The sequence below is a fragment of the Lithobates pipiens genome, unplaced genomic scaffold (genome assembly GCF_037356315.1).
Source record: "Lithobates pipiens isolate NorthernLeopardFrog02 unplaced genomic scaffold, aLitPip1_a1.2 Scaffold_28, whole genome shotgun sequence".
NCBI classification, from domain to species: Eukaryota; Metazoa; Chordata; class Amphibia; order Anura; family Ranidae; genus Lithobates; species Lithobates pipiens.
In genome coordinates this window covers 139,778,059-139,791,300 of record NW_027507789.1, presented here as the reverse complement: position 1 = coordinate 139,791,300, position 13,242 = coordinate 139,778,059, and the positions used below count along the sequence as shown (strand labels likewise).

The 13,242-nt window shown below is 44.1% G+C and overlaps 1 protein-coding gene across 2 annotated transcripts in view; it reads left to right on the top strand.

The window, feature by feature from the left end:
- The window catches only part of LOC143935621 (lysosomal alpha-glucosidase-like), a 205,676-nt gene that overhangs the window by 106,953 nt on the left and 85,481 nt on the right, over positions 1-13,242 (top strand). For both annotated transcript variants that reach the window (XM_077459616.1, XM_077459617.1), the window contains 2 exons: positions 2,507-2,603; positions 5,232-5,351. In XM_077459616.1, the coding sequence (XP_077315742.1) occupies positions 2,507-2,603; positions 5,232-5,351 (217 nt within the window). The remainder of the gene's footprint in view (positions 1-2,506; positions 2,604-5,231; positions 5,352-13,242) is intronic.

Below are 13,242 nucleotides of genomic sequence, written 5' to 3'. Positions count from 1 at the left end.
CCTACTCATCTGTCCCACCAATGTACCTCCTTTCTCCTCTTCCCCAACACTGAACCCCCCGATCATCTTTCCCACCACTGTAACCCCCTTCTCCTCTGGCCCAAAACTGAACCCCCTTCATCATCGAGCCCACCACTGTAACCCCCTGCTCATCTGCCCCATTACTGTACCCCCCCTGTTTTTCTGTCCCATCGATGAACCCAATTCTCATCTCTTCCACCACTGTACCTCCTGCACATCTGCCCCACCACTGCACCTCCTTGCTCTTCTGTCCAATCACTGTAACCCCCCTGCTCAATCATTGTACACCCTTTTCTTATCTGCCCCACCAATGTACCCCCCGGCACATCTGCCCCACCGCCGTGTCCCCATGCTCTTCTGTCTCACTACTGAATCACCTTCTCATATATCCTAACACTGAACCCATCTGCCCACCACTGTAACCTGCTTTCTCATATGCCCCACCAATGTACCTCCTGCACATCTGTCTCACCCCTGTACCCCCCTGCTCTTCTACCCAAACTCTGTTGCCCCTGCTCACCATTTTCCAAGGTAAATATATTTCTAAAAGTGTTATTGACATGAAACATTCACCACATGTCGGTAACAACCCATGTAATCCATAAATACAAAGAAACAAACACAAATAAGTTCATAAATTAAGTTATGTGTAATAAAGTGGAATGGTGCAGGGGAAAAGTATGGAACACATGAAAACAGCGCGGTGCAAAAAAGACATGGAAAGAGAAGACACCAGCTGAAATCTTTCAGTAATAAGATAGCAATTTTGCCCCTTGTCAGTGCAAATTAATATCAGCTGGTTCAGTCTCAACTGATGGCCTTTAAAAAGGTGTCTAATTAAGGAGTCACACAAGAAACATCTCATCATGGGTAAAAGCAAAGAGCTCATTCAAGACCTTCGCAACCTTATTGTTGCAAAACATACCGTACTGATGCTTACGGAAAGATTTCTAAACTTCTGAATATTCCAGTGTGTGCTGTTGGGGGCCATAATCAAAAAGTGGAAAGAACATAACTTTACCATAAACTGGCCATGACAAGGTGCTCCTCACAAGATTTCTGATAGTGGAGTAAAAAATAATTATCAGATTTGTCCAAGAGCCAAGGAACACTTGTGGAGAGCTTCCGAAAGACATGGAATTAGCAGGTACAATTGTTTCAAAGAAAACAAGTAATGATCTCAATTTTCATGACCTGTATGCACGCTCACCACACAAGACTCCATTGCTGAAGAAAAAGCATGTTGAAGCTCCTTTAAAGTTTGCTGCACAACATTTAGACATGCCTGTGAAATACTGGGAGAATATAGTCTGGTCAGATGAGACCAAAATTGAACTCTTTGGATGCCATAATACACACCATGTATGGAGGTCAAATGGCGCTACACATCACCCCAAAAACACCCAATACCAACAGCGAAGTTTGGAGGTGGGAACATTGGTGTGGGGCTGGTTTTCAGCATACGGTACTGGCAAACTTCATGTCATTGAAGGAAGGATGAATGGAAAAATGAACCAAGACATTCTTGATAAAAAATGTGCTGCCATCTACCAGGATGATGAAGATGAAACGAGGGTGGACATTTCAACAAGGCAATGATCCCAAACACAAAGCCAGGAAACTCAATTGGTTTCAAAAGAAAATAAAGCTGCTAGAATGGGCCAGCCAATCACCTGACTTGAATCCAATAAAAAATCTATGGAAAGAACTATAGATCAGAGTTCATAGAAGAGGCCTATGCAACCTTCAAGATTTGAAGACTGTGTGGAAGAATGGGCCAAAATCACACCTGAGAAATGCATGTGACTAGTTGTCCATATAGGAGATGTCTTAAAGCTGTCATTAGTAGTTACCAACAAAGGATTTTGTACCAAGTTTTAAATAAATTTCAGTTATCACATTCAATACTTTTTCCCTGTGTCATTCCATTTCATTACACATAACTTAATTTCTGAACGTATTTGTTTTGGTTGCTTTTTATGTATGGATTGCATGGGTTGTTACCGACATGTGGTGAAAATTGTATGTCAACAGCACCTTAAGGGCCGGTTCACACAGCAGGCGAGACGAGGCGACTCCGACTTGCCTCGCCGCGACCTGCCGCGGCCTCAGCGGCGACTTACAAATGACTTCTGTATAGAAGTCAATGCAAGTCGCCCCGAGGTCACCCAAAAGTAGTACAGGAACCTTTTTTCTGAGTCGGAGCGACTCGAGTCGCTCCTCTCAGAACGGTTCCATTGTACAGAACGGGGGCGACTTGCGAGAGCGAGGCGAGGCGAGTCGTGTCGCCTCGCATCGCCCGCTGTGTGAACCGGCTCTTAGAAATATATTTACCAAGAAAAATGGTGACGTGTTCAATACTTATTTTACCCGATGTGTGTATATGTGTATGTGTTTTTGCCTTTCATTTCTATTTTAAACTGGGTTTTTACAAGGTAAGGCTTCACATACTTTAAGACTTTAAGTGTGTTTATTTTTCTTCTAGGAAGATGCTAATCTATATGGTTCACATCCATTTTATCTGGGTTTTGACAAAGACGGCTCTGCTCATGGAGTATTCCTGCTCAACAGTAATGCTATGGGTATGTTTTGTGTAATATGTGAACATACTGTATGTGTGTAAATATGTGTCACAGAATTCAAGGAATTAAATGTGTGGGATCTTCACAAAGTAAGTTTACAAACTTCAATATCATTCCGATTAACAGTGGTCGGCTAGGAATAATTGTAATAAAATGTGAAAATGGATACAGGCATACCCCACTTTTAAGTACACAATGGGGTTTATTTACTAAAGCTGGAAAGTGCAAAATCAGGCTCCCTTCTGCGTATAAACCAATGAGCTTCTAACCCCAGCTTGCTCAATTAAGCGTTGGTAATAAAACCTAGAAGCTCCATGGTTTCTATGCAGAAGTAAAACCTGATTTTGCACTTTCCAGCTTTAATAAATAAACCCCATTGTGTACTTAAAAGTGGGTTATGCCTTTATATGATTTTACACTGACCATAAATATACTTTAACCACTTCAATACCGGGCACTTAAACACCTTCCTGCCCAGACCAATTTTGAGCTTTCAGCGCTGTCGCACTTTGAATGACAATTGCGCGGTCATGCTACACTGTACCCAAATGAAATTTTTATCATTTTTTTCCCACAAATAGAGCTTTCTTTTGGTGGTATTTGATCACCTCTACGGTTTTTATTTTTTGCGCTACAAATAAAATAATACCGAAAATTTTGAAAAAAAAATGTTTTTTTTGTTTCAGTTTCAAAACTTTGTAAATAAGTACGTTTTCTCCTTCACTGATGGGCACTGATGGGGCTACACTGATGGGCACTGATAAGGCGGCACTGATGGGCACCAATGTGGCACCAATGAAGTGGCACTGATATGTGGCACTGATAGGCGGCACTGATAGGCGGCACTGATGGGCGACACGGATGGGCGACACGGACGGGACACTGATAGGTGGCACAAATTGGCACTGATAGCTGGCACGGATTGGCATGGATGGGCGGCACAGATGGGCATGGATAGGCGGCACAGATGGGCATGGATAGGCGGCACAGATGGGCATGGGTGGGCACTGATAGGCGGCACAGGTGGGCACTGATAGGCGGCACAGGTGGGCACTCATAGGCGGCACAGGTGGGCACTCATAGGCGGCACAGGTGGGCACTCATAGGCGGCATTGGTGTTATACTATAGTAATGGATGCCAATCAGTGCCAAACAATAATGCATGCCAATCAGTGATGCCCATTGTGGGCACTGATTGGCATCCATTATGGGCACTGATTGGCACCCATTGTGCTGACTGGCATCCCTGGTGGTCTAGGGAGGATTACCTTTTCCCTGGTGGTCTGGTGGCGTCCCTGGTGGTCCAGTGTGGGCATCCTCGGGGGGGGGGGGGCTGTGCTGATAATCGATCAGCACAGACCCCCCCTGTCAGAGGAGCAGCCGATCGGCTCTCCTCTACTCGGAAAGCCGATCACCGGCTCTTCCCATTTACACTGTGATCAGCCGTGATTGGACACGGCTGATCACGTGGTAAAGAGTCTCCGTCGGAGACTCTTTACCGAGATCGTAGTTGCCGGGTGTCAGACTGACACCCCGCAACAACGATCGCCGCGATGCGCGCCCCCGGGGGCGCGCAGCGGCTCATAATCCTGATCACGTCATATGACGTCCGGTCAGGATTATGCAACCACTTTGCAGCCGTCAATTGCCTATAGGGCGGGCGGCAAGTGGTTAAATATTTTTTTCTTTTAAGCCATCTCCACAACACATGAATGAGATTTGTGGTACAATTGCAGCACTTGGGGCAGTTTAGGGTGTCTCTACAACCTGAGTGGTACAATTCCCCTGGGGTGCAATACTCAATGCAAAATAAACAATTGAGTCAGTCATTGGGTAGGTGAAAGGAACGCTATAGTGACTGCCACCAACACGTTCTGCCCCACAACCTCTAGAATACACCCTATATCTTTTCCCCATGCCATCTTACATGGCAGGGGTGTTTTGGCAGATTAGTCTTTGCAAAAAGAGGCATATAGATATATATAGTTACATAGTAAGGTTGAATAAAGACACCAGTTCATCCAGTTCAGTGAGTGTCTACAACTGTACATTGCACACTCACATCGGTCCCTACCCTCAAGGAGCCCACAATCCAAGGTCCCCCATTCATATACTTGGGCCAATTTTGGACAGAAGCCAATTAACCTACCTGCATGTCTTTGGAGTGTGGGAGGAAATCAGAGTACCTGGAGGAAAACCACGCAGGCACAGGGAGAACATGCAAACTCCAGGCAGGTAGTGTCGTGGTTGGGATTTGATCCTTTTTACTGCTAGGCGAGAGTGCTAACCACTACACATTATGCCGCCCATATGAAATAAGGCCTTGTTTTGTTGTGATGGTTACTAGAAAAGTAGAGGGTCTGAGGATTTGATAAGCTTTTTTACCATATTTCGGGAAGGAAGGATTTGTCTTATCTGTAGGTATTGATGGAATATTTGACTCAGTAGAGAAAAGACGCATACAGTAATGCAAAACATTACAACCTTCCGAATAGGCCCTAAAAACTGTACTGTAAAATTGATTACCATCAATGACTTTAAAGACTGCTTTGTTTGTTGTCTAGCTGACTACATTTCAAAAAATAATAATAAGTCCAGCTTAATACTGTGTTTGCTGATCTATTTCAGATGTAATACTGCAGCCAGCTCCTGCCTTGACCTGGAGGACCATAGGAGGCATCATTGACATGTATTTCTTCATGGGCCCTGACCCAAAAACTGTCATTAAACAGTATCAGGAGGTCATTGGTAAGAATGTCATTTAAACCTGTACACCCAGTACTACAGAAATTAAAGTGAAACTAACCATACATATATCAGCACTAGCTTATACAATTAGTGACTACATCATATATCCTTCACATACAACTGAAACATCTGTGATAAAGTGCTAAAATAAATGAATAAATATGAAAATGATGTAGAAAGTTATATCAAGTCCAATAATAAGCCTGTGACGAATAAATAACCCTTAGGCCGCGTACACACGGGCGGACTGTTGGCTCAACTTTGTCCGCTGAACAGTGTTTCAGCGGACAGTCCGCTCGTGTGTGGGGCTTCAGCGGACAGTTTCAGCGTTTCAAACTTGGTTTGAGCGAACAGTCCGCCCGTGTGTAGGCTACTTTCGAAATGAGCAAACTGTTCCCGCTCGGAGGGAAGTCTGCTCATTTCGAGCGCGTGTGCAGGTAGGCGGGGCCCGCGACGGAGACGTCGCGGGCTCCGCCGCCTGGAATGGACTTAAAGGGGAACCCCAACGCCGAAAAAAATCGGCGTGGGGGTCCCCCCAAAGTCCACAACAGACCCTTGTCCGAGCACAAGGGTGAACAGCGGCGCTAGATATGGTGATAACATAAAATTATATAACAACTGGAATATAGGTATACATAAAACGTGTGTGAATAAGCACACATGATATTAAAACATTTGTTTAAAACATAATGTCCATAAATGATCCGAGATCTTGTATGATTAGCACCTGGAGGCAGCTCCCTTAGAGTGAAGCGATGAGCTCTGTGTAGAAATGGGAACAGAGGGGCGCCAGACTGAGTGCAGTATAAATCATATATTTAATAAAAACAAGTAGTAACTCACAGGTTAAATTAGATGAGTTCAGTATGCAGTGAAAATCGCCAGTCCTGGAGTCTCATAAATGTCTTCCCTTTGCAGCCTGGGGCACTGGTGTGATCTTACAGGGATCCAGAAAATGCTGGGAACCAGGAGGCAGGAAACAAGAAGCAGCTGGTCGTGACTTCACAGGAACAGGAAGTGTGATTATTCACAGTGGCAAGGAATGGTAATGCATTTCGAAGCTACAGCTTCTTCATCAGACCATGATTGGCTGGCAAACCTGGCAGTCTTATATTGCAGAGGAAATAGAAACAGAGAGATCTGATGGGCTGGCCAGCCCATCAATCAAATACACAGATTCAAAGAGGTAGATGGCTGGAGACCGAAGAGAATGTAAATATGAGTAAGAAGCTTGCTGATTAATAGTGGAAGATAAGTTTATAACGTTTGCAGAAATCGATCAATTCACTAATTGATTAAATATATAAATATAAAATGTATAAATATACCTCAAATTTAAAATGAATACATTTTTATAAGTAAATTAACTAAAAAAATGAATTAAGAAAATTATTAGCAATTTGGAAATCAATTGATTATTATAAATTATAATGAATTAATAAAATGGTGAGAATGGAGGAAAGAGAGGACTCTATGCTAGGTATAATATTAAGGTTCTAAGTTATATCATGACCAAAACATCATGTACATGTTTACAACATGCAGTTGTAAACATGTACATGTGCAACAAACACATGTATATACGTGAGTATATACAAACATCCTTCTGTCCCAATACTCTCTAGAGGGAACATAATATTGTATAAAAAAGGGGAAGGGGAAGAGAAAAAAAAAAAAAAAAAAAAAAAAAAAAAGGGGGGGGGGGAAGGGGGTGGTAAAAACAAAAACAAAAAAGGGGGGTGGTAAAAAAAAAAAAAAAGAAAAAAAAAAAAAAAAAAAAAAAAAAAAACGGTGCCAAATTTGTGTCTGTTGCCCAAATGAGCTATTTAGTGGATAAAACTGGGTATCCATTCACCAGTAACTGGGCAACCCACTGAGGCATGACCAGGGGAAAATCACACCAGCACCTGATTAAATAACAGTGCTGATTTCGATCTCCTCGTTCATTCCTCTAGGCGACATAGTATCCAAAGTGAAAATCCAATACGTTTCCTGACGACACAGTCTTTTGAAACGTTCTGCTGGGGGAAATTTATCTGGAATTGATTCAAGGACCCAAACTTTTAGATCCTTGGATGATTGTTTATGATATTCTAGAAAGTGGCGGGGGACACTGTGTTTAGGGAGACCAGCATCGACAAATCTGCGATGTTCCCCAAATCTGGCTCTAAGGGCTCTGATTGTACGGCCCACATATAGCATGCCACAAGGGCAAGCTAGACAGTAAACCACAAACATGGAAGAACAGTTATGGAAGGTGTTGAATGTGTATGTCTTACCCTTATGAGCAAAGGATTTTTGACCATGTTCAATATGAGCACAAGTCAGGCACAGGGATTTTTTACACTGAAACATGCCCACCAGAGGAATGAGTGTTAGTTGAATGTTATTGGATATAGATTGGGCAGATTTAATTTTGCTAGGAGCGATTTTCCCTTTTATATTTGGAGCCTTCCTATAGGCAAATTGTGGCACTGTTGGAATAGTGGTTTTTAAGTGTGGGTCTTGCTGTAGTATAGACCAGTGTTTTTTGAAAACGCTCTCCATTTTCCAGTGTTTGTTGTGATATTGGGTTATGAATCTTGTTCCTACATTTTCTTGTGATCGCTGTTTTGATTTTGGAATGTCATTGGTATTATAAACCATATGAGCCTGATCGATGAGGTCTGGGGGGTAGCCTTTCTCTATAAATTTCTGTTTGAGGTGAACACTTTGTGCATTATAGTCCTCCAACCTAGTGCAATTGTGCCGTAACCGGCAAAATTGACTTTTGGGGACATTTTTAACCCACCTCGGATGGTGACAACTGGTGAAATGTAAAAAAGAGTTCCCTGATGTGGGCTTGGTGTAACCTTTAGCTATAATTGTGGACTCTTGGTGACTGAGTTCCAGGTCCAAAAAACAAAGAGAAGTGGCATTTATTTCTGAGGTAAAGGAAAGACCAAAATTGTTAGAGTTGCAGTGTGATAGAAATTCCTGTACAGTATGAAGAGGACCATCCCAGATGATAATAATGTCATCGATGTAGCGCCCATAGAAGACCAGGTGCGCTGCGAATGGGTTATGTGCCCATATGTACCTGGTCTCCCATAGGCCCATCGTGAGATTTGCATAACTGGGGGCAAAATTTGCCCCCATAGCAGTCCCAGTATTCTGAAGGTAATAATCATCCTCAAAGTTGAAGTAATTATGTTCCAGGCAGAATCTGGTCGCTTTCAGAATAAACTGTGACTGTCTGGAATTGATGTCACTGTCCTCGGATAAAAAATGCAAAACCGCCTGTAGTCCAACCTCATGCGGGATCGAGGTGTACAATGAACACACATCCAACGATACCCACAGATATGTTGGTTCCCAAGTATATGGTTGTAATAACTCTAGGAGATGGGTACCATCCCGGATATATGAGGGGAGAGCTTGGGCCAGAGGTTGGAGGAATTGATCGATGTAGAGAGAATAACTGGTGGTAATACTCTCCATGGATGCCACAATGGGACGTCCAGGAGGATTCTCAAGGTTCTTGTGTACCTTTGGAAGATGGTAGAAGTACGGTACATTGTAATATTCTCTATGGAAGAAAGAGGCTTCAGCTTTAGAAAGGACACCCTCAGATGAAGCTATGGTAATCAAATTCTTGGATTCCTTGATGAACAAGAAGAACAAGAAGAAGAAGAAGAACGGAAGGCGGCGGCGACAGCGGCGACAGAAGACCGGGCCACCGCCTGCAAAAGAGCTATAAGAAGGCGCGGTGGCCCGGCAGAAGAACCGAAGAGGGGGACAAGACCCCCGAAGTCGGGAGAAGAGGCCGGCGGCGGGGAGGAAGAAAGCCGGACTCCTCCGCTAGCAAAAGAGCTACAAGAAGATAGCGGAGGAGTCCGGCAAGAAGACCCCCGAAGACGGAAGACCCCCGGAGCTGTGCAATAAACTATTTTATCTTGTGTGTTGTGTTTTTTTTTTTACTTTTTTCACAGGTGAATGGGTAGGGGTACATTGTACCCCATACTCATTCACATAGGGTGGGGGGCCGGTATCCGGGGGCCCCCTTATTAAAGGGGGCTCCCGGATTCTGATAAGCCCCCCGCCCGCAGACCTCATCAACATGGGGACAAGGTGCTTTGGGGTGGGGGGGCCGCGCGGCCCCCCCTTCCCCAAGGCACCCCCCATGTTGAGGGCACGCGGCCTGGTACGGCTCAGGAGGGGGGGCGCGCTCGCTCGCCCCCCTTTCCTGGCCGGCCGGGTAGCGTGCTCGGACAAGGGTCTGATGTGGACTTTGGGGGGACCCCCACGCCGATTTTTTTCGGCGTTGGGGTTCCCCTTTAAGTTCATTCCAGGCGGCGGAGCCCGCGACGTCTCCGTCGCGGGCCCCGCCTACCTGCACACGCGCTCGAAATGAGCGGACTGTTGCCTCGTGTGTGGGCGAGTCCGCTCATTTCAAAAGTTGCGCGGACTTAGTACGACGAACAAAGTTTGCCGTATTTGTCCGCTCAAAAAGTGCCGTGTGTGGGCGTGTTCGTTCATTCAAAAGTTTGAGCGGACTGTTTGACGAACTTAGTTTCGGCAGACAGTCCCCGCGTGTGTACGCCGCCTCAGTGCACAATCTTCCAACTCCCAAAATATCTCACCACACAGCTACAGTATCTCACAAAAGTGAGTACACCCCTCACGTTTTTGTAAATATTTTATGGCATCTTTTCCTGTGACAACACTGAAGAAATTACACTTTGCTACAAGTAGTAAGTGTACAGCTTGTATAACAGTTTAAATTTGCTGTCCCTCAAAATAACTCAACACACAGCTATTAATGTCTAAACTGCTGACAACAAAAAGTGAGTACACCCCTAAGTGAAAATGTCCAAAGTGGGTCCAAAGTGTCAATATTTTGTGTGCCCATCATTATTTCCCAGCACTGCCTTAACCCTCTTAGGCATGGAGTTCACCAGAGCTTCAAAGGTTGCCACTGGGGTCCTCTTTCACTCCTTCATGACAACATCATGGAGCTGACGGAGGTTAGAGACCTTGCGCTCCTCCACCTTCCCTTTGAGGATGCCTCACAGATGCTCAATAGGGTTTATGTCTGGAGACATGCTTGGCCAGTCCATCATCTTTACCCTCAGATTCTTTAGCAAGTCAGTGGTCATCTTGGAGGTGTGTTTGGGGTTGTTATCACGTTGGAATACTGCCCTTCTGCCCAGTCTCTGAAGGGAGGGAATCATGCTCTGTCTTCAGTAAATCACAGTACATGTTGGCATTCATGGTTGCCTCTATGAACTGTAGCTCTCCAGTGTAGGCAGAGCCCATGCAGCCCCAGACCATCACACTCCCACCACCATGCTTAACTGTAGGCAAGACACACTTGACTTTGTACTCCTCACCTTGGTGCCACCACACATGCTTGACACCATCTGAACCAAATAAGTTTATCTTGGTCTCATCAGACCACAGAACATGGTTCCAGTAATACATGTCCTTAGTCTGCTTTTCTTCAGCAAACTGTTTGCAGGCTTTCTTGTACATCATCTTTAGAAGAGGCTTCCTTCTGGGATGACAGCCATGCAGACCAATTTGATGCAGTGTGTGGCATATGGTCTTAGCACTGACAGGCTGACCCCCCATCCCTTCAACCTCTGCAGCAATGCTGGCAGCACTCATATGTCTATTTTCCAAAGACAACCTCTGGATATGACCCTGAGCTCGTTAACTTAACTTCTTTGGTCGACCATAGCGAGGTCTGTTCTGAGTAGAACTTGTCCTGTTAAACTGCTGTATGGTCTTGGCAGCTCAGTTTCAGGGTCTTGGAAATCTTCTCATAGCCTAGGCTATCTTTATTTAAAGCAACAATAATTTTTTTCAGATCCTCAGAGAGTTCTTTGCAATGAGGTGCCATGTTGAACTTCCAGTGACCAGTATGAGAGATTGAGAGCGATACCACCAAATTTAGCACACCTGCTCCCCATTCACATGTGAGACCTTTTAACACTAACGAGTCACATGACACCGGGGAGGGAAAATGGCTAATTGGGCCCAATTTGAACATTTTCACTTAGTGGTTTACTCTCTTTTGTTGCCAGCGGTTTAGACATTAATGGTGTGTGTTGAGTTATTTTGAGGGGACAGCAAATTTACACTGTTATACAAGCTGTACACTCACTACTTTAAATTGTAGCTAAGTGTCATTTGTTCACTGTTGTCACATGAAAAGATATTTTAAAATATTTACAAAAATGTGAGGGGTGTACTCACTTTTGTGAGATACTGTATGTGCCTTCTTGTAAAAGATTAAAGACTCACCAAAATGTATTTACCTGACTCCTTATAATAGTGAGCCAGATAATGCTTTTCTCCGGGATCTCAAGTACGTTTCGTCTCCCACATCCTGATTGGAATTTAATATATTTTCCCACTCCATTACCTTTCCACTCTCCTTAATCTTTTGCTTAGAAATCAACATATATAAATACTATACTGACTACATGCTCTATCCACTAACTAACCTGCCAAATCTATCTCAAGTTCTCCACAACACACTACATCTGGCCGCTGTGTAAGTGGCCTTATATAGCATGGGGTGCGGACTTAGCACCTGAGCCATGATTGGCCAAAGACACCCTGCAGGTTAAGTGCATGCTTTGGGCAATCAGCAGCTGTCAATACACGGAAAAGCGGAAAAATTTTGTTTTGTTTTGGATAGATTCATTATGTTACCACTTTTGTTTCATTGATTCGCTTCAGAATTAGTTTTGTTTAATTTTGTTTTGTTTTAATAATTACAAATTTTCAGAATGATTGATTCAATTTCAGATTGGTGGAAAAATTATCAACCAATTCCAATTCTGTGCAAAGAAAAGCCGGCCGCCACATCCTTAACAACCGTTGACTCATCAGCTGTCAGCCTGCTTCCCCATTGAGAGTTGAAATGTAAACAAAAGAATGCTGGCAATAGAAAGTTCAGCAAAAAACACGCCAACATAAAAACAAAAAAAGGCATGCCCCCCCCCCCCCCCCAAATCCATACCAGACCCTTATCTGAGCATGCAAGCCAGGATGGGGGGCTTAGTGAACCCTGAACCATACCAGGTCACATGCTCTCAGCATGAGGGGGTGCTTTGGGGCAGGGAGGGCCTTCAAAGAGATCAGAGTTTTTTTTAAATATTTTTTCGGGTCTGGCAGTGTGGCAGGCGACGTGATTGTTGATGGATCTATACTGGGGGACAATTTTTTTTTTAATATAGGAATTGTCAAGTACTTGTGCTGTGTCTTTATTCACTTTTTACACTTTTTTGGTGAATGGGTAGGGGTAGATACTCATGCACATGGGGGGGGCAGAATTTTAGGGCCCCCTTATTAAAGGGGGGTTCTATATTCTGATTGCCCCCTGCTCGAAGACCCCCACAACCACAGCGCATTTTTTTATTTTGTTTTTATTTTGGCGTGGGGTTTACCCTTTCAAATCCATACCAGATCCAAAGGGCCTGGTATGCATGGGGGGGGCACACTTTTTTTTTGTGAATTTTCTTTTGCCACCATTCTTTTGTATACATTTCAGCTCTCAGCAGGGGAGTCTGCTGACAGCTGATGAGTCACCGGTTGTCAAGGACTGGGCGGCTGGCTTTCCGGCCCACTCCTTACCAACTAGTTATTCTTCACACATAATTGGAATCGGTCGATCATTTTTCTAGTGTTAGGATAAAAGGTTCAGTAGCTGGAAAAGGATTTGTTATATCACTTAAGTTTAATGAACATTCCCCATAGGCCAATATATACAATCTGGGATATTCCACCAGTATTTCTCTGCACATACATGAAGATCTCCACACACTCTGCTTTAAAAATGTGTCTGTCTCCTAATATACAGTTTACAGTGTGTTTTGCAAACCGATTTTGTAGGTGTCGT